Genomic DNA, 27,210 nt, shown 5'->3' with positions numbered 1-27,210 from the left:
CTTTGAAATGGCAGCCTGGAAATTCAAGAATGCTTTGGAGCATTAAACATGCATCTAGGAGTTCTGAAGACTAGTCTGATCTCCTGGAGATGCGCACTTCAGTCATTCCTACTTCTGAGAAGTATCGAGAACATCTGTGGACCAGTGTCATCGATTGGCATTGAACTGGTCAAGTAATGTATGAAGCAGTCTAACTACAGTCGCAAGCAGTCCAGGGAACTCCCAGACTGTCTTCAAATCTATCAACCAAAAATAGGTGCTACCCATATACCAGCATTGAGGGGTCGCATGTGATTCATATTATTATCATAACCTGCAATGTAATATTTTGTTTTAATGATCACAACCACGTGAAAAGTGCACTGTGTTTTTATTCAACAGAAACAGTACATTCTGATTGGTGAGAGATGTTTAGGACTCAGTTTACATTTCACATACTCAGAAAATAATCCCCCCAGAAGGTCAGCGAAACAATACATATATATCAGAAACATACATACAGTATCTTCAATGTCGCTTCCCCTTTTTAAATAAACACACGGGTGGAGAATACGATGTAAAAAAGGACGGTCAGCATCTCGATTGGGGCCTCTCAAGCCTGGCACCACAGAAGACCGGACAATAAAAACACATGGGCGAGATTTTCCAGAGAAAGGACAGTAACCTGAGATAACCCAGTTGACTTAAACATTATTAATCAGCTTCTCACATTATGAAATCATTTTTAACTAGGGCTTCGATATTTCTCAGTGAAACTAGGAAGGTGCAGATTTTCTTTTAACAATGGTCACATAGACACAGGCCACTTTAACCCCCATGAATGCATAGCACTAACTTCCTGTTTTACAGACGATGGCTTCCAAGAGGGCCAATGGTCATGCCAGCCAACTGCTCTTGATGCCCGTCAACGCCGGATGGTGACGATAACAGAATGTCTTGCTCTCTCCTCTTTCCTGAATTACTACAGCAATTGGCAGATCAAAAGCAGATGAATCCGGAGATAAACGGTTCAGCGTCACTAAACCCAAGTAGAGTTGGCTCTAATCTACACCTGGGACAAGCGGATGCCTCCCTGAAGCCTTCTCTGCCCTACTTGCAGTGTATTGTATTGTAGTAGTCATTCAATAGCGCCTTTTCCCATTTCTATGGTCTCAACGCATTTTGTAGGAATGCCCTCGGGATCCGAACTCCAGGTATGGGAAAGTTCTTAGAGTAAGCTTAAGATGCGTGTGTGCATTAGGCCAAGATTAGGACTTTGGAGGGCTGGCTTGGCTCTGGTAAAACAGTGCTGCATGATACTGCCATGGGCTCAGAAGGAGAAAAAGCACGGCCCTTAGAAAAGCGTATCCCGTGATAATGTTGCCGTGAAAATGGCTGCCATGTGGTGACGTTAAATTAAAAATCACCCTCCAGACAATCAAACACTTTCCCCAAATATTGTAGGATTGGAGGTAACTATATATTTATACCCCTCCTAGAATATTTGGGGAAATAATTTTAGGGGTTTGGAAAAAAAGTGACCTAGCTGGCGACTTTTTATCGGCGACATTATCACGTGGGACATAGAAAAGTGCTGCATGAACTATTGCTCTCTTAAATTAATGCAGAACTTAAAACATGTTCCAGCATCTCGCCATGGCTATGATAGATGGCACACGAAAATGGAATCGTCCAAAATAACTGAGTTGAAAATCCTGAATGCGTGACTTGGCTACATTTCGGCCATTCTTAAATTCTGAATAGCTGAAAAGTTCGACCAAATCACGCATTCGGTACTGGCGCCTGCAGGGCGGTCCACCACACCCTTGCTCACTACATTGTGAGCAGGGGTTGCTGGGGTGGCCCCCGCAGCTGTTCCCGGGAAAAAGAAGAAAAAGGAAAGGACCCTGCGGCGCTGGTTCTCGAACACGGAAGTGAAAGGGAACAGGCGTCTCAGGGACACAGCGAGTCAGCAGCAAGGTAAGTAGGGGGGTGTGGTGGGGCCAAGTATGAAATGTTCTGGGGAGAAAAGATCAAAGGCTATTTCGGAAAAATAATATTCGGTCTGTTCTCCCTCAAACATTTCTAGCTCGGACTTTCAACTCCGATCCCACGAAAATACCAGGAGATTCAGAAAAGGGCTGGTTTGCCTAATAGCAACCAATTACTTGGCCCTTTCAAGTTTATATAGGGAAAAACATGAAACATACAGGAGCGAAGGGAGAGACAACAGGTCAATAGACTAGAGTTTATATCATTGCTAAGCTGTCGGAGCACACTAAGACATTCTGAAAAGTACTTTATTCACATCTGTGATTTTACTCTAAGTTAGCCTTCATATAAATCCATTATTAACCCACAACAGCTCAAAACTAGCGTTTTACTAAGACTTAGAAATGTAATAAAAAACACAGAAAAGTGAAGACTCTGGGATGGCATAAACAGAAGGAATGGGGTCAGGTTATCTAACCCCGATTGCGGATAACAGATGAAATAGCAAACTATTGTATTGTCCTAACTTCGGCGACTCAACTTGTATTAAACCACATTCAACGTACAGTTTAATTGACGGTAAAGCAGAGACCTTTCTCTGGAAGTCACAACACGACAAAAGTATTCTTCTGCTTCCTATGAACATGACCTCACGTTCTAATGTTTTACATCTTTGTAAAAAGTCTCACTTTTTTCACAATAATGTGTAAAAAAGAAATGTTATTTTCAGGTTTTGCGTATTTGGCAGTGGGAATGCTCGAGTGATTCTTTGGAGGTCAATACGACCTTGGAGGTAGCCATGCCGCTATTTGCGGCATGGCTACCCCCATTCCGGGTAACGGGTTCCTGGAATGGGGAAATACTGGGCCATTACGACCTTGGAGGACCCGGTATTTCCCCATTCCAGGAACCCAACCCCATTCAAGCCCGCATAGGGCTCAATGTGAATTGGGAGAATTCCAACAACGGGCCCGTTAATACCGGGCCCGTTAACATGCTGGACCGATCACGGGACCCGCGAGCCGAACTCGTAATGAGGCGGTAGGGGGTTAACGGGGCCGGCAGCTCTACCGGCCCCGTTAACCCCCTACTGCGAATCTCGTTATGACCTCCTTTGTCTCTTTATTAATGCTGAAGACATCTGCAAAGTGTGTACATAAAAGAACTGGGACGACAAAGTGTGCTCATCCTACTGTTGATAATAGACGATGAGCACCGTGACCTCCAGTGTGTTAAGGACAACATTCTACCCCAGGCACAAAAGCAGCTGTTGAGGTGTATTATTAATAGGTGTAAGAAAATCCAATCAACATGACATTTAAGCTTATTTGGAGCACAAAGGCAAGTTTGTAAGATCATAAATGCATACCCATAATGCTTTAAGCAAACGTGTATACATATTTTGGAACGTTCAGGCCATGTGATTAGATGGGAGAGACCTTCAATTAACCTCAATCTGCATATGCAAAATAGGAGTGGTCATAAGAGTCACCATGGGTAAGCAGAGCCATAGAAGGACCATGGTGCTTCACAAAAAAGGAGAACACACTTGCTCACAACTCTCTCCAGGTTCCAAGCTGACTGGCCTATGTCAGATTTGGAACTGGGCAAATCTGCAGGGAATATTTTAGAAAGGCACAGTGAGTAAAAGCAGTGGCTGCGAACTCTCAAGTGGTTAATAACCACTGAACAGGTTATCATGTCTGTTCTTGCGAGAGAGGGGCGCCCGCTACCTTTGTAAAACTAAATATTTTAGAAAGGGTTTCACTTCACCCACAACTTGATACCTTAGCAAAGGCAAACTGCTTGCTGCCAGAAGGGGAGTTTGCCTGCCAGCACAGGCTGCATCAATGGCAGTCTGCCCTTTCTATACAATGTCTTTGTGAATCAAGCCCATTGAGTCTACTGCACACAGAGCCAGATGAAAACCCCCTGGAATGCCATTCTGCCCATAGGTTTAGGAGAGAGATTGCCACAAAAAGAGGTTACCTAACACTGCATGAATGCAATTTAAGTTCACTGTAAGCAAGACATATTTGAAAACAGCTGAATTACAGTAGTTGCCATGGTTATTGAACACCATGGTGATGTATAGTCTTTCTAGGTACTAGCCGATCTACTACACACCACTGCAGGCCCTACCTGTCTCTTGCTGAATGACCGTCCCACGGATCACTTTGCTGATCAGTCGGCATTATGAGGATTGGTATGTTTAGTAAATAGTGCAACCATCATTACTGTAAAACCCCTTTGTTAATGCCATTGCTCTGGCTACTGTGATGAGTGATTCACAGCACAACGTTACTCTCAATGCCCTTTAACTTTAGATCCGATTACTGAAGTTCAGTTCATATAAACATAGCCATGCTGAAATATTAACAAAATATGTCTGCATGATCGAAGTAGAGAATCTGACCACAGATGTGTGCTTTTTCTAAATGCATTGACATAATATCAATCAATATCATGAGCACCATCGCATCACTGTCTATACTGCACTTTGAAATTGAGGCTGTAGTTGTCTCGCTTTGCTATGAGGGTCAGCACTTTGGGGCACCGCTATTAAGTTGCAGCTGAGTAGATATGATTTTTCATCAGTCATGAATGACCTCTTTGTGAGGGTGAACACACATTTAATCACCCCTCAGCCCCTTACCCGCAACAAACTATCATTGCATGTTCGGTAAGATAATCTTTATATATACAGCTGAATGTATGCATGTGTGTATGTTTGTCCGGCTATACAAATCCACACCGTTGAACCCAAATCTACCAAATGTTGCACGGATTCCTCTTTTGTCTGGGGCAAAATTGTAGTCTATGTTTAGATGCAAAAATCTTATATGCAAAAAAATTGTTTGATGTGTGTGTGTATGTTTGTGCAGATATACAAATTCACATGGTTGAACTAACGTCCACCATTTGTCTGGGGAAAGATTGTAGTCTATGTTTGGATGCAAATAATTCAATCTGTAGACACCCTCATGTACTGATGTTCACCCCGATTGACTACAGTAGGTACTCCAAATATGGGAAACGGCAAGGTTACAGTTTACTTAAGTTAATTCACGAAAAAGGGCAAGATCAATCAATCTTTCTTTCCTGGACAATTTCTCAAATTTGCTCAAGCCGTTGAGTGACTGAAACATGCTGCACAAAAACGAACATCACTTGGAAAAGCTCTATCTGATGTAAAGCGAAAATCAATATCAAGAGCTTCTGAAACACAACAACAAACAGCAGCACGACTTGCCGACCAGAGGACAAGAGCAACTTTCTCCAGGGCAAATGGGATGCCAGAGCAAAGTGAAGCAACACTTGCTGACATGAAGGCAAGAGCAACATCCTCCAGGGTACATAAGACACCAGAACAAACTGAAGCAAGACTTGCCGACAAGAGGACAAGAGCAACATCCTCCAGAGCACAGGAAACACCACTCGATCAGGACACGGGCAACGCCGGGTACCCCAGCTAGTGAACAAATAAAGAAGAAAGACGACTGTATTGCCGTGCTAAGCAAATAAGGCGGGCTGGAGAGGTAACAGGTGTGTATATAACGCCAAACTGTTTCTCAGGACGGAACACATATCCTTTGTTTGATATTGGTAACGAGAGCTAAGGAAATTCCATGAGAAAATATTAGTCTGTGAAGATTGGTGGCTTCCCTCATAGTCATCTAGTGTGTTACATTTTCAGAAAAGTGTGGATTTCACAGGCCCTGCAAGACTACGCCAATGACATCATAGCTGCTGAGCGGTCTGCTAGTGGACACAAAGACAGCTTTTCTTCATTTTGGAAACCACCAAACTTCTTCATTAGGTGACGGCCTTGATACTTCAGAGCCCAACTAAGAAAATATAATTTAAACATTGTAGAGTCAAAACGAACGTGAACCAAACCCAGCTTGACCAAATCAAAATGCGTCATTTTAACATGATACAAATTATATGGAAAGTGAACATTCTAAAAGAATAGAGCAGTGTTAATAAAGCATTGAAAAAGTGCGGTTAGCGTGAAACACTGGCCAAGTGTCGGCTCACCTCTAACCAATATTAGATATAGATTGGCTAGGAATTCATGCAATTAAAACCCTTTTCTTTTACAGATTTGCATTGAAGACCTGTAGTCAAATAGTTCTGTATAGCCTTGGGTAAGCACAGATTGGTATTTTCTCATGGAGTTTCTGTAGTTCTCGGTAAGTGACAGTTTTCTGAGAAAGAAAGCTTAATATGTAAAAATGGCAATTATAATTACCATAGAATAATGTGACTCAGCTTAACGGTCCCAACCACCTTGTGCAGTATAACTTCCAACGTGGCTCCCGGGATGATGATTCCCTGAGCTGCTTGTCTATACTATAAAGCAGGCAAGATAAATGCTGAAACCCTCTGAATGTGCATGGGAGCCTACGAACAGAGAAGTGGTTGTGCAGGGTCGTGAGAGTTGATTTTTCTCAAAAGAGAGATAATACTGGGAAAAGCCAAGTAGACTCTTCCCATAATCCTGAGAACTGCACACGCAACTGGTAAGAGATAATGGGAGGTAAGAAAGTGCCGTGATTCACCGTATGTTGCTCTGGTTGCTTAATATAGGAGTGTATACCTAGGTAGTATGGTAAAAAAAAATGTTATTTGGCCACAGAGAGCTGTCGGAATATTGTTCTATACAATCCTGTAAATGATCCATACTGTAACTAACATAACCGTTAATGTCTGCTCTGGTTTACAGCAGCTAAGCCAACTACTCACAATCCCTTGTTCACCAACCGAGTAACAGCAGTGACCATCCTAATGTTCTCGTGTCTGCACTATGGTAACAGTCAATTCTGATGTCTCCAGTGCATTCCAAAATGCAGTTGCTAGAGTTTAATAAAGCGTTCACAGTCCACACCAGAGGGCTCTATTGTGTGGTGAGTGATTACCAACCAAAGTAGTGGTCCTGAGCCGAAGGCAAGGGCCTTTAACAAGGGCGAAGGTCACCTAACACATAATAGAGCCCCATGGTAAGGGCCCTAACCGACTGGAGCTTGTGTACAGGGGAAAAAAGGGGGTACTGATCTGGGGCATCCTGTGACGCAGCTTGTCCATATCTCCTTGGCCAGTGCCCAACATGCACAAAACACAATGAAAAGCTTGGAATGGAGCCTCTGTTCCAAGCTTTCAGACGGACTAGAGAGCTGGAATCATAGAATGCAGGCTTCTACTGCGGTTAGAGCCTGGATTCTGCACTTTCTGATGGTCTAAATAGAAGAAAATATGCTCTAGTATGCACTAAGCACTGAGAGCACATTTCACTGACAATATATGCCCTCCATACCTACGTGTTACCAAAAGGAAAAACACTGACTGCATTATCCACAAAGTCCTTAATTGATTGATCCCCAATCACTCACTCGAAGCTGCCACAAGCCACTATGTTCATCGGATGCCTAATCCGCTGCCAGCCCAGAATCAGAAAGATGATATAAACAGGCAGTGCTTGCTCATTTCTCAGCATTTAACAATTCTGACTGTACCTCACATGAAGCCTACTCTCCTGAAATTTAGGATAGGCCTGAAGAACTGGATCGTCCAGAACTAACCTTCTGCCCTACTCAGGACTGTCATGGACCCCTACCATCTACGATCTTGTGTGCATACTGAGGCCACCTGTGACATGCAGCATTTCACAAAAATTAAACAAATAAATACATAAATACACTGCGGTCTAAACTATAAAACACTATGCCCATTGCAACCAATAACACAGAAAACTATACCTTTTGCATGTGTAATAATTGAACAAGCCTAGTTCATCTTCGACAGCTATTGTTTGGTATGGTTTGGTATTGTGTGGCTATGCCTCTGAAACATCCAGTTCCTATGTATTGGAGGCGTTGGATACAGCTTGGTTCTAGACAGTGTTCAACAACTAAAATTAGAAGGCGATACAGCTTAACTGTATGGAAAAATTGATTCTAGGAATGTAGTGTAGAAACCTGGTAATTTATGGAAACTGACATGGGAAGCAGTCCTCTAAATATTCCAGCTGACTTAATCTAGACAAGTTTCCTTGCAGTGTCCTTTCTGTCCTCATACAGTGCATATCAGATGATGGCATCTTGAAAAACAATGCACCATTTAATGCCAACGGAATGCTCACAAATGGATTATATGTAATAAGAGTGTGAACACTTCTCTGTAACTACATCCGAAATCGTATCTCAAAAGAGAAAAGGATGAACATGGCTCTAGTGCACCCAGACACATCCTACCTTATGCTCAGACAGTGAGCTAATTGGTACTGCCGAGTGCCCAGCATCTACATGCATAGTTCCTTGAGAAGACTTGGGAGCTCTTACAAGCACGTCCGATGTATGCGATTATGAAGAGTGTTTATTTTTGTTTCTATCATGTTAAACATGGACACTGCCCATTTGTGGATACTTTGCTCTCATTGCAACTAGCGCCCCGGTAATTGTGCCGAAAATGCCCCATAGAGTCCCATGGACTCCAAATAAATGGGGATTTACTGCGGTACTGCAGCTTGGGATCCGGCGCTAATAGCGCCGACCAAGTTGCAGTAATGCTAATTTCATTGGGCGGTATAATGGAGGATTTACCGCTGGGATACCGCCCAACCCGTGATGAGGCCTTTGTCTCTAATGAATTCAGTTCCTTTGGGAAACAATGAAGTGTACTTGAAAAGCACAATGTTGTTGCGTCACTTAATATATTTGGTGTCACCAAAAAAAGGAAAATGTAAATAAATCTTGAAAAATTAGACAGTTCAAATTTGCAGCATTACAACCATGGTCAGGGAGTACTTGAACATATTAGACAGAAATGTGCAGATTTATAGACGATTATGCTAAATTAGAGGTAAGCTATGAAATGATTGTCTGCTAGGAATGTACCACTTATTGGGGCAGAATTGAAGAATGCACAGTTCACACCTGGCAGTACTGATAGCCTCCTTTTTGCTAGCCAAAAAGAAGGAGTTCAATGCTATGAGCCTCCACAAGTAGCGAGCTCGCTTAGCAGCATGTTTGGAAGTGCTGCTGCTGTAAGCTCGATCTTTCGGAGTATAACAATATTGAAATATGAAGCAAAAGTACAAGATAGGGAATCAAGTTATAGACCAAGGGACCTCCAGAGCCAATTAAGATTCAGTGTACTCAAATGTATTCCATCGCAGAATTGCCTTTTCAGTGATGGATTTTGAGATGCCTGAAATACACCAGTATACTTGACTTGTGAGTTGAACATATGCTATACAATATGAATTACCAAAAACATCCTCCTTTCAAATTCACTATATGCAAATTATTTTCGTACATATTATTTAGGGATAACCACAAAATCGATTTAGATTTAATTCTTCGGTGGGCTGATGAGCACAGCTAAATACACAAGTTCTGTACTGTGTGATGAATCAGCCTTGCTTCTTCCCAAATCCCGCGTCATAGACCCCTCTCCTGTGGCCAGGACACAACAGGTGCATCCTGACCCAGTCCCCAGTCCCTGGGAGTGGTGATGTGGAGGATGAATAACCTGGAGGGAAGAATCCAACCAATGGAGGAGGGAGATTAAAAACCTTAATACCCCAGGCAAGACGTGATATCCGATTAGTACAACAGGGGTAAGGAAGACATCCCCAAAGCCTTCATAGGATATTCGGGCCCATCTCTCTTGAATAAGGAAGAGAAGTCCAATCATAGTAGAATGACAAGAGTAGGGAAGTACAGGTAGCAGAGGGAACAGAATCTGTTTGGATATAACATCAATGGGTCCTTCTCCAACTCAAGTCAAAGGGCTTCTTATACATATCTATCCAACCATTTCAAATCGCCAGTAAACAAGGATAAAATGGGGAAAAGGGAATTGCGCTGGTTATATCAAAATCAAAATGGGTGCTCCCTTTCTCCCCAATTTCAACCGCCTTATTACCCTTCACCCTGTACGAACCCTCATTGGTCTTGTTCCATCTCCCCCTATCCACTTCCAATAAGCACTGGGATGAAAAAGAGGTGAACAATGAGGATTACCCATAGAAACAACATAGGGATACAAAGTGAGGCTTACCATCTAACACTTTTGAACTGTCCCACTAAAAGAGTCAGGCAGGGCCAGGCACATTTCCCAAACTGTGCACACCGGTCTCCAATTGACTCTCACCTCCAGTATAAAAAGGGTGGTACTGCCAGACTCAGAGAGCGAGGTGGGGACGCTGACTGGACCAGAGTAGCCAAGGAGCAGGAGCTGCAGGAAGAGAAGCCAGAAGGATCCGGAGGGGAACAGCGCGCCGTGACGCTGGCCAAGTGCCCGTGAGAGGATGCAGCATGGCTAAGGAGCCATGTCTCAATGGAGACGGAGCGAGGCAGCCTGTATCCTGCTGGTGGTGTACAGTGAAATGATCGGACCCTCTGGGACGTGTGCCGGTCCCAAGGAAGCCTGAGGGGCAGGTGGTGAGACCCTGACCACGATCCGAACCCATTTGACCTGCTCACCGGCGCCAAACTACTGCCGGTGAGTTTCATGAGACAGAAAGCAATTTAGTAGCGTGCGGGTGGCTGTAGCGGGAACGGGAGCATTGTTGATGGAAGAGCCCAGAGAGCGAAAGCGGGGCGAAAGCTGGAAATTAGTGAAAGAAAGCAAAGCAAGAGAATGGTAAAAGCAAAAGTAAGCAAAAGTTGGAAAGCAGTGAAAGAAAGCAAAGCAGAATGACAGAAAAGGTGCGCTAGAGGCACAGAAGTTAAGTGCATTGGCAGGGTTATAGGTCAAAGTTTTGACTCAAAAGGGACGAATGACAAAAGGGTCGAGTCAATTCGACTGAAAAAAAGGGTCTAATTTTTATTTATTTTTTATTTTATTTTTTGGGGGGGGCCCCCAGCCCCTATTTTTGGTGTAAAAACACATTTTTTAAGCTATACTAAAGCAAAAAAAAAAATGTACATTTACATTTTTTTTTAACCTTTTGTTTTCGGTCGAATTGACTCGACCCTTTTGTCATTCGACCCTTTTGAGTCGAAACTTTGACCGGACACCCATTGGCAGTGTGGAAATAGCCAAGGGTGGGTGTGAGAGAGACCTGAAACCGAGAGAGACAGCAAAGAGAAGGTAAAAAGGAAAACAGACAGTTAAGGGAGGGTGCAAGCAACCTGTAAGTGAGAATGAGGGTGAAAGCTACCCAAAAGAAATACAGAGAGTGGAAGAGGCACGTTAAAGGGAAAATAAAGGTGCAAGAGAGCACGGTGACAAACTGAAGGTGCAAGAGAACACAGTGAAAAGTAAGGAGAGGTGGGCAAGGGGTACAGAAAGGTGAATAAGAAGAGGTGTTAAAGGTCAGAGTGGTTGCATCTAGGAGGAGCAAAGAGCCCTGCATTCACAAAAGTCTCTGATACTACCCACACGAAAGAACTGTACATTGAACAGCGCATCCTGACAAGAGGAACTTTTTGTTTTTTTTGTTGAACTTCATAAAGGAGGAGCCTAGGTTTGCGGAAAGGAACCCTAAGAGGCCCACTAAAGACATTGTTCAACTTGGAAAAGAGAGGCCTAGACTTGAGGAAGGGGTTCCTGAGAGGTCCAACAGGAACTGTGTCTTTTTGTTTGGAACTGGAAGGATCAAAGCATGGGAAAGGGAACCCCAGGAGACCCAGAGACATTTTTTAAACTCTATTGACTTACAGCAAGAGCCCTGCATGGAAGGTTCCAGGGGTAATCCTTTTGAGTTGAACTATTTTGAACTGGCAGAACTGCACCTATTGGTAAGACTACCTGAAACCAGCTGTGGTTTCAATTTCCTTTCTTTTTTCACCATTTTTCCTTTGAGAAACCCCCGTATCACATTTGGTTTAAGAGTGAGGGCAAGCATAGGTCTGGACACAGATGAACCTTGGTTTTGGACATACGGACATAGACGGCCCTTAGAAGCATCAGTTGAGGGAATACTCCCCTTAGAGTTAGGGCCAGGTAGACACTACACCAACCCCACAAAGTTTGATAATTCATATTTTCAAACTGTTACTTTTGAGTCTGTGTCTCTCTTGATACCATGTCTGTCTCACAGCTGGCAATATATTACATGATCACCTCAGGTAGAGCAGTTATAAAAGTTAAGTAAAGTTTGTTTTTAAATAAAAAATGAAAAAAGAAAAATGAACCCAAGCATGCACTGGACCAAAACATACAAGAGTTGAACCCATGTCATCAGAGTGCTTGTTATGATGGATTGTCTTTTGTGTGTCACTAGGCAGCATGCCATTATTTGTACAATGGTTCGATTTGTCTGGACTTGACATGTAAACATGGAAAATGAGACAAATAACCGAAGAAAAAGTGCATGAATGTTTTCTTCCATCAGTCAATAAACCTAATGTTTAGGTTACTTGTTGGTCATTCGTCTTCTCCTGTTACAAGGACTTTTTCCGATTATCAATTCCTTCCAAAGAAACGCCAAAGGCAAACAACTTGTCTTTTGGTGCAGTCCAGTCGTTTCCTTGAAGGTGGATTGTACGAAGTGATTAATGTTCTACCCTTTTCACAGGGGTTTGTGCGATACAGTTGATGCTGTAATTGTCACGTTACATCATATTACTATTGGCCATGTCCAATAAATAGCTGGACTACAAATAAATAATGTTCTTTTCTGAAATGTTCAGCAGCCTTTCACATCTGTGCTTGATGAAGCCTTGCCTTCTTTCACAAATCTCCTTCGATTGTCAGACGGAGGATGATGATTGGTCGTGAAAGATGATGCCATTAAGTTGTGGCTCTGTAGGACTTTCCACTGGAACCTGTTACAGAAATAGAGAAATGTGCATGTATCTATGACAGCAGAATAATCAATGACCTTATCACTTATACACATGTGGGTTCTACCTCTAAGTGCATCACAATCTGTTGTAGAGGCTAGTGTGTCACAATCTACTGTACAAGCTATGTCTCGGCTCACCTTTGCATGAAACCGTTAACGTGTCTCATGGCATGCTGGAATGGTATTGTTGCAGCCAGGTGTCTACTAGGGTGTGCACAGCATATTCTAGTGAACGCACATCTAATCCTTAACTTCAACTTGTACACAAGAATCTAAGTGTCGCAATGTGATTCAAGACCAGAAGAGCATACGCTGCAAAATACAATCTCCAATGCGGAGCTGCAAATAAAGGGATGGGTAAGAACAGTCCAGCAAGCATTAGTACTCTAGCACGATAGTCTGATATTCAGGGCACTCAAGGATGCCTTTCCTTGCCTGCCCCTCTCACTCAATGCAGGATCTCCATTCTGTGCCCCCTCTAGTGTGACACTACTACCAATGTCCTTGCCTTTGGCCCAACTGGCTACGTAAGTAGGATCCTCAGCTGGATAAGGAGTCGGTTGCATGAGCTGTACAGCTTTCACTGGGCCCACAATTTAGGGCTGCATCCACAAGGCAGTGTACAATCTACATCCTGTCAGATTCTCGTACAACTCTATTCCTGCCTACCTTTACCCAATGTTCAGTCCCTTTTTGTCCTCCAATGTGGTTTCACACTCCTTCCAAAATATGTAATCCTTGCCGAGCCTTATTCTGCCCTATTCCTTCCACATGTCACACTCAGTATGTGCTCTGCTTTGCCATAACCCAACTGCAGTTTCCCTCCTTCTCCTTGATCTCCTGCTAAGCAGTGTCCTTTCCCAAACTCTTCTGCTTCTTCACACTCCTTATCCTGTGCTTTCATTTGAGTAGCTGTGTCTGAGAACCAACAGGACAGAGCGCCCTGAGACCCTTGGGTCTGCAGGATCTGTGAATGCATATGAATCAGGAGAGCCTTCGACACAGCACAATCAAGAACCATGAACATACCAACAACCATGGACCATAACAATCTCAGATTTGCCCTACACTCACTTTCTGTTTAGAATACACTAAATCATGTTACTAAATATCCAACTTTTAGTATAGGTATAAGCATGCCTAATAAGGAACCAGTGGTATCATGCTCGATCAAAGGAATCTAAATGTGGAAATGGCTGGCTAGGAAGGAAGCAAGAAGGCCTTTGAAAAAAGAGGTATGGCAATATTGAGGAGCGTATAGAGGACACCCAGGTATGCAGAGGTCTCCCTTGCAATGCTCGGGCACGCTTGCTCAAGCCTCTTCCACTCCGAGGAACCTCCAGCATGGATGAGATCAAACATGCCATGTGGGAAAGCTCTGCTCACTACACCCACAGGAAAGAGGTGAATGGTATTGCTCGACCCCTTGCTTGAGGACTAGATCAATCCACGAAACCCCTGCGGCAGTTTCACTCTAACATGCCTCTGCATCATGAAACACGGGCTGCTGATCACCGACCTCACCGGCGTGACTCCAACACTTCAATTACACACACACTGGGCAATTCCACATGGCCCCTGATGAGGATAATTGCATGGCTGAATATAGCAGAGTCTTGGAAGTGGTGCTAGGTGGCTCGGGTGAGGGGCAGAACACTGATGCAGAAAGGCATATGCGTTTGAACAGTACAGGGAAAGCTGAGCATGGGCTTCTCCCTCAAGCCTAACCTGTTAGAGCCTGAGATTTTGGATTTCCTGTGGATGGTAGCCCAACCTCTAATCCAGCTGTGGAGCACTAAGGGATTGTAGGGCAATCATCAAAATAAGTTATGTGACCGCGGAGTGAGGGTGGCACCTGAGCACCAAACTGCCAAAGCACCCAGTGATCTCCAACCCCAGATCATGGGGCATGGTCATCCCGGGACACTATCTCTGTACAGGGTGGTGCACTGCAGTAATCTAGGGCATGGCCTGGACTCCATCAGTAATCTCTAAACTGGAGTAGTGCGGGATGCCTGCAAACGTAGAAATGATGTCATAGTCAATGTACAGGCACAGGTTGGTAAATCACAAGCATCTACAGCTGCCAGGACCTTGCCAAGTTTGCAGGCTACCAAAAAAGCCAAACTATCCATCAGACACCAAGATGTGGTGGTTGGCGCCAATTCTGAAGACAAGCTTGAAGGGAATGGACATCTACATGTGCACCCGGGGATCCTGCAAAGACTTTGAGGATTCTGCCAAATAGGGAGTACTTAGAAACATGCAAACCTCAATAGTGAGTTAATATAAAGCTGAGGAGACAGGCGAGTGTTCACGTGGGTTTACAGTCTGGGACATCCTTTGTTGGAGCTCCCAAACCTCCAACTGACTCTCCTCACATCAACACAGCATCCATTCCCTAATGGACTAGAAGGAGGCTTCTACTATATACACTCTAATGTCATGCACTGGCTACAGTTTACTAAAGCACAGCCTAACTAATTACAACATACAAGTACTGCACATATAACATCCATGTTTAACCCTCGTCTGTGGTGTTTTCAAAATTTATGGTCGATGTATTTGCTATTTTGTTTTGCCATTTCCAGTAAACCAAGAATCCAGCGCTAAAAGGGAGAATCCTCCCGTGTTCGTCTGCTGCTTAAGGGTATTTTAATTAAATTATACAAACACTTACTGCTTTCGCCCCCGACTTCACAATCCCAGCATTAATGTTGTGCCTTTTCAAATCCGACTTTATCAAGGCTGAAATAGATCAAAGAGATACAGTTTCAAGTTATGCTCTGCAAAAGCAAGGTTAGGGAGGGGTTCATAATAAGGCACGTCATTAGACTACATTGCATCCTTTCATTCTGCTGGACTTTCAGCTCCTCTCCGTTTGTTCAGAACAGTGTCACAACTCCACACAACTCTGCCACACACGCATTAAGGTTTAAGCAAACACAAGGCCATGGATGCAGCATTCAGCCATCAGTTACAGAAGCAGAGATAAGGTTTGGAGGTCTACTGAACACAACTCTCCTGTCAGTAAGGGGGTGGCGGGGGGGCAAGGAACCATTCAAGCCCTCGGGTATACTGTGATAATAACTCGACAAGGACATCTTCTCATCACAGCACCAGCATACAGGATTATGTTTTGTGCATTGGGCTTGTGTGAATATTTCATAAACAGTTACGCATACAGCCCAAAACCCATGAAAGTTATTTTCCAGTAAATCCAGTCATATAATGGAAACTATAGATGCAATATGAAGAATCAGGAATGAATGCATTTCCTCTCAGGGGTTCTGAGCGAAGCAGGAAGGCCCCAACAGGAAAGCAATGCAGATGTGGAGGATAGGAGGCCCAAGGGGCAGGTCCTGCCCTCCCTCTCATAGCTCCTCATAACGTAGGCACAGAAATGGCTGCTGGTCTCATGTCTCCACGCCCCTTCAAAACGAGCAGCAGGTTTATCCAATATCCGAGAATATTCGAATATCGGCACTGAGAATTGGGAACATGCACCCAGACGTGCGGCTTGTGTAACTTGGAATGGAAGTTACAGGTGTTTCCCCAATTTTGCACTGGGGAAAACGTGAAGCATTCTCATTTTCCTACTGTTTGCTACATGTCTTTAAAAGAAACAGATTTTGCATCAACATTCGATCTTTAACAATCAAAAGCGAAATAATTGTATGCTTTCTTTGCCTCACTGGCAAGTAACTGGTTCACTGTAACAGCGCCTTGAAACCTACAGGCGGGTGTGCGCTTTATAAATGAAATAAATAAACTCACTACGAAACTAAATTGAAGCGGTTGTAAAAAAATCAATTCTTTTTTGATTAAACTCAACAATAAAAAACAAAAAATAAAATAAATTGATTTCTGACCCCCAGTTTCTGTATGTCACTCATTTGCTTAGCTTAGTGTGTGCTAGTTCACCCTTACTCCTGCTCTCGTTATTGAAGAGTAGTCCAGAGCACAGTGAGCGCTCAGCCTGAATGAGTTGCTAACATGCGAACAACGGCCCACGTCCTACTGCTTCCTGGTATCCTCTCATTGCAGGAGAGTCAAGGGGAGTGCACTGCAATATGGCAGATCCTCGCTTAAGCTGAGGTATGTGCAAGCAAAGGACTATTGTATAATGTCACCAGGCTCATTTTCACAGTAATTTTGGTAACTACTGGCCTGATTTCCACTGTGTTTTCATTCCCATTTCCTACCTGCAAACCAGCTGCCAGCTGCTCTTCCATCATAGTCCTCCAAACTCTCACCATTTCCTGTACCGCCATCCCCGTAACCTTCACCTGGAGTCCCAGATGGCTGCCCCCGCTGCCCTTTCTTTCATCCACCCCAACCCTTCCACTCTCTCCTAAACGGTACTCTTGATGCCTCCACCGCCCTTCTATTCCCAGTGTCTACCTCTGGGATCCAGACCTCATCTTCCCATCTGCTCCTCTCCTCGCACTTGTCTCACCCAGGGAGTTTGGGGTGGCCATGTTCTCTACAGTAAAACGTTCTTCTTCAATGATCACTGACCACCGCCTACTCTCTGTGAAGCCCATCACCGAAGCAAGCATCATCCCTCATGATGCTGCCAAACCTGTAGCAGAGTCTGTATACAGGGCTGCATGCTCCCACTCCTCTGAATAACACAGGTGGCGGGATTTGCCTTACGATTGACAAAGTCAACCCGTCTGGCCCTCAGCCCTGTGAGACATCCGCCCCTCCTCCTTCAGACAAATTACTGTACAGTGTCTTTTATCCAACTCCCTCACTATCATCCTGATCTCTCAGCCCCTGGGCAGTCTCAATGCCATCTTCCTAGTCATGACCTACTACTTGAATCGTTACCCAATGAGAACGCAGTTGTACAGATGGGAAACTTCAACCTTCCAAGGATGACTGAGGCTTGTCAACTTCTACTGGACACTGCCGTCTCTGGTTGCTCTAGACAACCAGGGAAACTCACACGACCTCTTCTTCTCCTCTTCTTTTCTCTGTTTCACTGTCCCTATTCCCTTTCCACTCCATGGGCCTCATTACGAGGCTGGAGGTAACCATGGCGCTATAAGCGCCATGGCTGCATCCAAAACCTTACTGACTCCGTCATGGTGAAAGGAGCTATTACCGGCCCATTCCAAGGTTGGCGGGACCGGTAATTCCCCATTCACCAGGGCCCTTCCCCATCCCCATTTGAGCCCCCATAGGGCCAATTGGGAATGGGGAAGGCGCTAATGATGGTACCGCAAATCGTGGTACCGTTATTAGCTCCAGAGTCTCTTTGCGGGGTCCGTCCTTAATGCCTGGAAAAAACAGGCATTAAGGGAGGACCCGCAAAGAGGACTCGTAGTAGGGCGTAAGGGATTACCGGCACCGGTGCTCTTACCGATGCCGGTAATCCCTTACCGCCCACCTCGTAATGAGGCCCCACATGTCACCTCATCCGCAGACCTGATACCATCTTCCATAACAAACCTTACCTCACGAGCCAATATCGAGTACGAAGGGAGAATGCTGGCAAATGAATGCTGGTGGGAAAACAGCTGCTGGCAACCTTCCCTTTTCTTTCTTTTGAAAGGGGGTATTCCACCTGTACCCTCCGTCCCCCACACCTTCCAAACCAATTGCCCTTTTCCCCCTGCATTGGAAGAAAAACACAATGCTGCTGGCAGCCATTTTTCCACCGTCATTCCACTGCCAGTCTCTGGACCAGGAATGATTCTGCACAGGTTGTAGCTCTCTGGTCACCTCAATTAAGTAGGACTTCTCTCCCTGGTCCCCCTCTTTCTATTCAGCCCTTCCCACCAACTACCCAGCTAAATTGTTGCCCATCCTGCACTCGCACAGACCCCTTTGCATAGCAGACTGCTAAGGAACTGAACCTTGTAACCTGCCCTTCCATTTCCTCCCTCTTCAGCCTATAACTTTCCCCTGAGATGTTCCCAGTCTGGTTCAAGGTGGCCACAGCTATAAACATCTTAAAGAAAGCAATAGCCGAACATAGCAACCCAGCCAACTATCAAACCATCTCACTTCTCCCCCAATATTCCAAGGTTTGGAGAGAGTGATTTTTAATCCTAGGTCACCTTCCTGGAGACGAACAGGCTTAGCAACCCCCTACAAACATTCTGCAGTAAGCCACTCCACAAAGATGACACTTCTCCATGTCACCAATAGCCTCTCTCTTGCTTACAACCCTGCCTTGACTTAATTCTTTCCATCCTCAATCTCCCTGCTATGTTTGATGCTGCTGAATATCCTGCTCTTCTTCACATTACCTCCCTTCTTGGAGTCCAAGGCTATAACTTGGGTTGCCTCTGATGTGGCTGTGGCCTCCTTCTCCATCTCTAGGAACACCGCACTTCCTCTGCCATCTCCCTTCCTGACCCCAAAGGGTCAGAGCTGGATCTCTACATCTCCTCGCCTGGAAAACTCAGCCCCTCCTCGGCCTTTCCTTCCCATTTTTTTGCCAAGGACACCCAATCTACTTCTTTATAACCTTCACGCCTGTGCTATTCTCTTGTATCAAAAATTGCCTCTATGCCACACCTGACTGGATGACTCTGCATTGCTGGATGTTAAAGTCCTCCAAAATGAAAGTGATCTTTCACCGGGCATCATACTTACTCTTCTCTCGCCACAATCATTTACCCCTGGCCTGCTCTCCCTTCCCCTCCGAGGCTCACAATCCAAATATACTCTTTTTTACAGCACTCCCAAAGTCCATCAGTTTATACCCTCAACTGCTAGGGTTGGCAGGCTCATTTCCCTGAACATGGGGAAAATCTGTCTCCATCTCACCAATAAGTTCAACAAAACCCTCCTCTCCCCTTTCATCATTGAACTGGATTACTGCTCCAGTCTGCTTATGGGACTATCCCTCTACTGGTTTGCCCTCGTTGACAAAATACTAAACTTTGCTACACGCACTCTTTACATTCCCAGCTAGCAGATTAGATCTCCCGCTACTCCTTGCCAATACTCTTCAATCCCAAGTGCGTCTAACTCTCACTATCCACTGCCCTCCCTGTGCCCCCTCTCACTTCTGATTGTTCTGCCACCTGACTCCCCATCACTGGAATTCCTTTCCACCTGAAATAAACAACAATCCCTTCATAAAGGGGTTTAAGATCTCCCTGAAGAGGCATCTCCTAGACATGTAATGGTTCAATTTCTTAGCTTTGTATGTGTTTACTGTGCGGGCCTATCCCAAGAAGTAAATAAATCAAGGTTCTTCCCTCGCCGCCCGGTTCCCATCTTGATATTGCTCTTCGTAGGGGGGGGGTGGAAGGTTTCATCCACCACTACACCCAATCCAGTGCCGCCGGCACTGACGAAGGGGATGGGGGGGTTTAAACCTCCCTTCACGCCAACTTTATCCCTAACCCACCCCACACCCCAACTCCACCCCGGTCACAACACATTTACCTGTGTCTGGTACACTTTCTCCACTTCCACTCACAAACCCCTCCTCGCCCCACCCCCAAAACCCACACTACTCACCTACCCCCCCGCACCCAAAGCAAACAAGGACACCTCTCACCCTGGTATGGTTTGGTGCTGCGCTGCCACAGCAGCATGGTGTATACCCCTATAAGGACCCTTGTCAAGACTATAGCATCATTCGACTCCCTTGACTACTCACACAGTCCAAGGCATGCCTTATATTATAAATGCTGTATATATTGTACAGCTGCATTGATGCAGCAGTTATGTGAAGTGATGTCCCCTCTATACGAGACCACATTCCTGCCCTCAACACCAGGAACTTGAAACAGTTCTATTATACCATACTGTCTGATTGCAATGCATGCAGGAAGGGACTGCTCTGGTTTCATAAGTTTTGTAAAGTCTTATCAAAGCGATATGTGTGACAGAATCCCATCTGTGAGCATGGAATAGCCCGAGTTCGTTTTATTTGCATTAATAACATGATGCAGGCAGATCCATTTCTCAAAGTGAGACCTGCTAATCAGACCCTCCTTTCATAATGCTTTTGCTGAAAAGCATACTGAAAGCATGCAACTCTGCTGGGCTGGTCTACCGACACCTCCCAGCAGCTAGCTTGTGGTTTGGCAGCATGAAAGTACAAAGTGACACGCATTCTTGCCAACAAACTGCTGGTGTACAAGGCTCCAACATCAGGATCTGCCTTTAACCGTGGGCATTCCTGACACAAATTAAATCATATGGTTGTGTGCCCCCAGAACCTGATGGCAGATGACAAATCTAAATAGAAGCCAGGACTGATTAGGACATGGTGGTCTCCGGGGACCTTATTATAATTGGCCAAACATTTAGATGGTATTGTCAGCTTGGTTTACAGTGACCTTTCTGTCAGGGCCTCTTCCATATTCATTGTCTAGGAGAGTATCACCCAAACAGAACACTTAATCTCTAAACCAGCAAAAGCCTTTCTCTTCCCTGGCCACGGTCTGTCACCATTCAGGTAAGAAAGGAGAAACTCCCAGGGGCAGGGATTGGTGCAGTTCTTTAAAAGGTAGGATTACCAGGCCAAAGGAAGTCCTACGAGGATGTTAATCAACTGAGACTCTGATTTAGGCAGACAGGAGAAGGGGCAGGAGTTACAGTAGCCAGGATAGAAGCATCAGTTCACAGAAGGGTCCCACCATCTTGGATTCTACCTGGGCTCCCATAAATCATGGATTCCCTTGTCCACTTCCTGCAGAAAAAGCACTATGACATCACTAGGCTGAAGTTTCAGAAACAGCAACCAGGATTGGACCCCTTATAGAAGACTAGATGGGGACCAATAGGCTGTAGAAGACACCCCTGCCCCCGTGCTGGGAGTACACTCTGCTACAATGCCTTTGGTCATGGGAGGGGGGTGGGGGGGGACTGATCTACAAGAAAAAGGTCCCCTAACATCCGGGAGGAAACTTTGATGTGACATGTTGGCTGACTTTTAAAACGAGGAGAAAATTACAAATAAGGTTATCAGATTATTTTGGGTGGGGGAAAAAGGGCAGATAAGGGATTAGAGGGGTCCGAAATAGTTAAAAATAGGTGGTGGTGGGGGGGTTAAAAAAAATTCAAAGAACTTTTTCATAATTTTCTCCTCGTTTAAAAGGCAGAAGTTATCAATCCCGACGATGAAAGAACATAGAACCCCCTGGAACCTGCTCACTGGAGGTGACAGAACCCCACAATTGCTCTGAGTCCTTCCTGGCTGCGAAGTGCAGAAGAAAGACATTATCATGCCCCAGGAGACCCTGGACGGGGTCCCCTCATTAGCCAACTTGATCCCTTTAAAATGCTATTTAAGCCATTGCAAGCCGCCGGAGTTGCCTTTTTAAAATTATTGTTATGTGCTTATAAAATAACCCTTAACACATTTTTTAATACATCATTAGGAGTTGCCTTTGAACTTGCTGCTTTTTGACCCACCTTCATGTCTTGGAGTGCTGCAGCATCTGAGCCGATCAACATTCAAGATCCACATTGCATCATTGGACCACTGAGCTGACTTGACCAATTTACAACGCTGGCTCGACCCATCGCCTGCCTAGTTTTTTCCCTCGATTTGAGACAATGTGCCCTGCAGGATTGTGCCACATCACTGGACAGTCTCGAGCCAACTCGACTCTCTCAACACTCGCAAACTAGTGGGAACAATTAACTTGAAATGTCTTGAAGCCAACTCAACTCATTGAAAATACCTACAAGCCTGGCCCAACACTGTTGAGCCTCAAGAACAAGCATTTGAAAGGTAACTGAACTGCCTCTGCCCACCGGCTCGCCTTAAAGGGTACTAGTTACTAGTAAGACCCCACTCCACCTTTTTAAAAGACACATTCAATGAACTGACATTTCTGCTGAATTACTGCCTGTGCACACCTGCCTTCAAACCCTGAGTGCCCCTTTATTTCAAAGTCTGCATTCTCTCAGCCTCATCACGAGTTGGGCGGTAACCCTTAAATGTGGTGGTAACGCTATTACTGCCGAATTTAAGGGTCTGCCCAATCACAAGTCTGGCAGCATCTACCCCCAGCTTCAAGCTGAAGGTAAATGTGCCGGAACAATTCCGCCCAAAAAATCCCCATTGGGTGCAATGGGGACTGACAGTTACCGGCCGACCCTTGATCCGGCGCTAATAGCACTGGGCCATTTGGCGGTAATGCTATGAGCGCGGGAAGAAACACCAGCGGTAATACCGCCGGGTTACAGCCCAACTCGTGATGAGGCGTGTTTTCCCTTACGTGGATGGTTCATTAGTGTTTTTATTAGTTGTGTGTATTATATCAGTTTTATTAAAATATCCAATTTTTATAGAACCATGGTCAGACATTATTTTTATTTGGGAAACCAGCACTATTTTTGTTTGGTGTTCTTCTGTGTTCACTCACACCCCTCAATCCACCCCCAGTATAGCACGTCAAGCATGTGAACATGGCACTATACCCCTGAGACATCAACCAAAATGAATTAGGTGCTATATCCCAGAGTCATCAACCATAGTGAGCTGGGCTCTAAATGCCGGAGTGAGCACTATATCCCTGAAGCAGTCCAGCCGAGTGGGCCGGACATTGATCCTGGAAACTGTCAAGAAGGCAGGGGCTGCTATAATCTGGAGACTATGTTGTGGTTTCAAACATTTACACCCGAGACTGTTAAGCAGCATGCTGGATGCTCTCACTGGACTGTGAGACTAGAGAGCTTCAGAGGGAGACCAGTGTCCCTAATAAACAGGGACACCCTGTCACATTATAGGTTGTACATTTCCTCCAACCTTTTGTAAAGATCTCGTGGATAAGCGAACACCCCTTTACTTTATAGAGAAACTACCAGAACCAATAGGTGTTTATCCCAATAGCCAACCTGACCAGAAGGCTGACATTCTGTGCTGTGTTGTTTATCAAGTCTGTTGGTTCTGAAACAGACCTTTTCTTGCCATTTCTCGCAAAAAGTTGGTAGGCCTCACCACTGCAAGTTGTGAATTGGTATTACGCTTTCAATGAAGTTCACATGGGATATGGACGTACCCACTTTATTTTGCAACCCACAAAAAATCTTCATGCTGGTTCTTATTATAGCGTTGGCCTAGTGGCATTCCCCTCTCACGTCTTCTTGAGTGCTCTTCTCTCCATATCGGTCGACTTGCCCATCACTGGTCGGTCTTACTTGAGATTGTCCTGTTTCTGGCTAATTAGTTTATATTAAGTACTTTTGCTATTTTAACTGTTCCAGGTTGCAATACCATTTGCTCCAGCTGTCCGAGTCAATAACCTGTGTACCTGTTAGCATGGTAATCACCTCTTTCCTTTTGATGTTGTACCCAATTTCTCCACCTGTGGTTTTGCTTAAGCTGGGCGTCATTAGGTCAGTGACCTGTTACTGTTTATGTATTTCCAGGTTAACTTTAAAAGTAGTGTATGGCTCTCACATGAAACCCTCAGCAAGCATTTTCTTTTCAAAAGGTCATACAAAAAGTTTAAAGGGGTAAACAAACTGAAATTCTGATCAGTTCTAATTCAACACAGAGCTGTCTTGCAACCTCCTCTTTGAATAGCTCCAAATATCCTTCAGCTATAGACACATGGTAAAACCTATTGGCCCTCTAGTTTGGGATCTTATCCTGTTCCCTAAATGAAAATTAGGAATCTTGGAGTTTGGTTGGATCCTTATTTATCCATGGATGCCCAGATTAAGGCAGTATCTCAGGCTTTGTTGTTCCATCTGTATACTTTGTAAAGATTTCTGAAACATTTCACTTTCCCCCTCAAGGTCCAGCTGCTCAACGCTTTTATTTCCAGTAGGCTGGGCTTGTGTAATGTTGCCCATCTGGGCCTTCCAAAGGGTGTATTACAAAAGCTTCAAATTATCCAGAATGCAGCTGCCCAAGTTCTTTTGCGACTGGGTCACAGAGATTATATTTTACTGGCTTTGCTTCAGTTAGGCTGACTATCGATAAAAAGTCATATCCAGTTTAGAACTTTATGCCTAGTGCATAAATCCTACCATCCTGAGGCTCCTAGTTCCTATGCAACCATTTTGTACATTATGTGCCAGGGAGAAATCTTCGTTCAGCAACTGCCATCTCGCATAGTCTCGAAGTTGAGGTACGACAAATGGGGCGGTTAATCATTTTCGGTAATGGCAGCGAAATTGTGTAACAACATGCCACCAAAGCTATGATTTACAGTAAACCATGCACATTCCGGCTCAAATTTAAACCCTGTTGTTCCCCCCATTAAGCAGTTTGAGCTAAACGGTGTGAGGCTTTGTTTCTGGTTCATCGCTTAGATGCTGATTTCTGCGATTATGTGCTTTACAAGTGCTATACCATACTATGCCATATGCTCCGGAAGGAGCCTCAATGCAGAAGATATAGAATTCATAATCAACGGCTGTGAAGTCATGGCATCGGAAAATAGCATTTTCTCTCCTTGACCCGAGAGTGCAGAGAAAGTCCAAAGCACCTTCTGCTTTCGGTCATGCCACGCCCCTCCTCTCCACCTTCAATACATGTCAATGGGGACAGCACAGGGGGGTGGAAAAGGGACACAGCGTGAGCCATACACAACATATAATTACAGATGAGTGGCATTCAACTACGTTAAGTATTCCACCTCAGGGTTCCGAGTGTCATAAGATGTCATTCGGCATCCCTGAGTGGAATATTTCACTCTAGTAGGTACCTACCCATATATGACAAACATTACTTACCCAGTAATCATCTTTCTGTGGCTTTTATCTGTGTGGACTCGCATGCTTTGTATAGGCTGCCATCAAGTGGTTGGCTTGCGGTATTCAATATTTGGTAAAATTCGAAAATAGGGCAGCGACAGGAGCATTCCAGCCACACTATCCTAAGTGTACAGGAACCCATGATTCTTCACACCTCAACATCCTCAGTTTGTTTTTCTGACATGACACATGCATGTACTGAGAGAATGGGTTCCATGTGTTGATATTCCCGCAAAAATATCGCCATACAAAAATATTGGCATATTTTTGCGGTGATATTAAGGCATGGAACCTGCGGGGGACACCCCTGCAACCCCGTATTGTTTTAAAAGGAGCTGCGGTCACCCCTGAAAACCCAGCTCCTAATATTATACCCACCAAAAATATTGGCTATGGCCGTTCCCGACGACTATATATACGGCAATATGTTTGGTGGGGATAATATTACCCGATACCAGAGAATGTAGCCAATTTGATACTGTCCCTTTACTTCCCAGAAGGGAAGCAGGGCAGAAACCCCAATAATTATAGGTAGAGGTCCCCCCTTCAAGAACCACTTAGCACTTTTTTGCCAGTATTTTGGCATTTAGCACCTTATTGTCAGTACTTGTAGAATTGGCCATTCCAAATAGCATTAAGGTCTTTTTGGTAACAAATGGTTGGCCATTGCAAGTATTAGGTTTTCTTTTCACAACTTAGCTAATTTGTTTACATGAATATATACTATAATGTAATTTGTATGATGTTATTGTGTGAATATAATGCACATTTCTATGCTATTATATTGATTGTGATAAATATTAAAATATGATGTCTATAATGAATTGCCTTTGACTGAGTTTCTTGTCCCCTTCCACCAGTGGAATCAACTGAGATTTATTGGAAGTTTAGTAATTATCTGTGAGACCATCAAACTCAGGGTGCATTGTCCAGACAGGGGAAGGTGAGAGGGGCTGCGATGGAATCGGCAGGGGGTTTTAAGGTTCGGACAGACTGTGTAAGGGACCAGATAAACAGGCTGCAGCATCTACAATTGTGTTTGTTATTTTTTAATTTGTGTTAGTTCAGCAGCACTACCAACCAGAACACAAAATTAATCATTGCTTGTGTGCTCATAGAAGAAGCAGATCATTGATTTTAATCAGAGTGTAACTCTTTCCAAGAAGGGAGCACATTTTGAGAGACACAATGGTGTGTACGCTGACCAAAAGAAGCTTTTTTTTAAAAATGTGTTTATTTATCAATCGACACACAGGAGAGATTATACAAGGACATTACATGTAGTATCTCAGGTCATGTAACCCAGAGTCCTCATCAACCCACCCCGTAGGTTCCCCAGCAAGCATAGTTCTCGGCCTTAGTCAGACTGACTCGGCGGCACTGGTGGGTCCTCCATAGCGTGAAGGGCCCTTGCGATCAGGGGCGGTTTGTGGGTCAGGGGCAGATAATTCCGGTCATAGTCTAGCACTGGCTCCCAGATATCCCGAAAACGATGAAGCAGTCCCACCCTGGCTGCCGTGACTTTCTCGGCTATTAAAATATCCCAAAGTTTGACCAAGCAAAGGGCCATCAAGGGTCCGTCCGCGGACTTCCAGGTGCGGGCCACCGTGATCTTAGCCGCTAATAGGAACTGGGATATCAGGGCCGCTCTTCTCCCGACCGCGGGTATGAGCCTGACAGTGGAATCCCTAAAAGGACCTGTTCGGGCGTGAGCGGAATGATCGCCTGGGTGACGTCTTTAATGGTGG

General features: G+C 44.7%; 1 protein-coding gene across 1 annotated transcript in view; it reads right to left on the bottom strand.

Moving 5' to 3' along the window:
• Positions 1-353: 353 nt before the first annotated feature.
• FLVCR1 (FLVCR choline and heme transporter 1) overlaps positions 354-27,210 on the bottom strand; it is a 379,457-nt gene continuing 352,600 nt past the window's right edge. The window contains exons 9-10 of the mRNA XM_069608541.1: positions 15,450-15,517; positions 354-12,749 (exon numbers count right to left, since the gene is read on the bottom strand). Of these exons, the coding sequence (XP_069464642.1) occupies positions 12,675-12,749; positions 15,450-15,517 (143 nt within the window). The 3' untranslated portion in view covers positions 354-12,674. The remainder of the gene's footprint in view (positions 12,750-15,449; positions 15,518-27,210) is intronic.

The sequence above is a fragment of the Ambystoma mexicanum genome, chromosome 4q (genome assembly GCF_040938575.1).
Source record: "Ambystoma mexicanum isolate Mex_15411 chromosome 4q, UKY_AmexF1_1, whole genome shotgun sequence".
NCBI lineage: Eukaryota > Metazoa > Chordata > Amphibia > Caudata > Ambystomatidae > Ambystoma > Ambystoma mexicanum.
The sequence above is the reverse complement of the archived record's forward strand: the minus strand, read 5'-3'. Positions and strand labels throughout refer to the sequence as shown.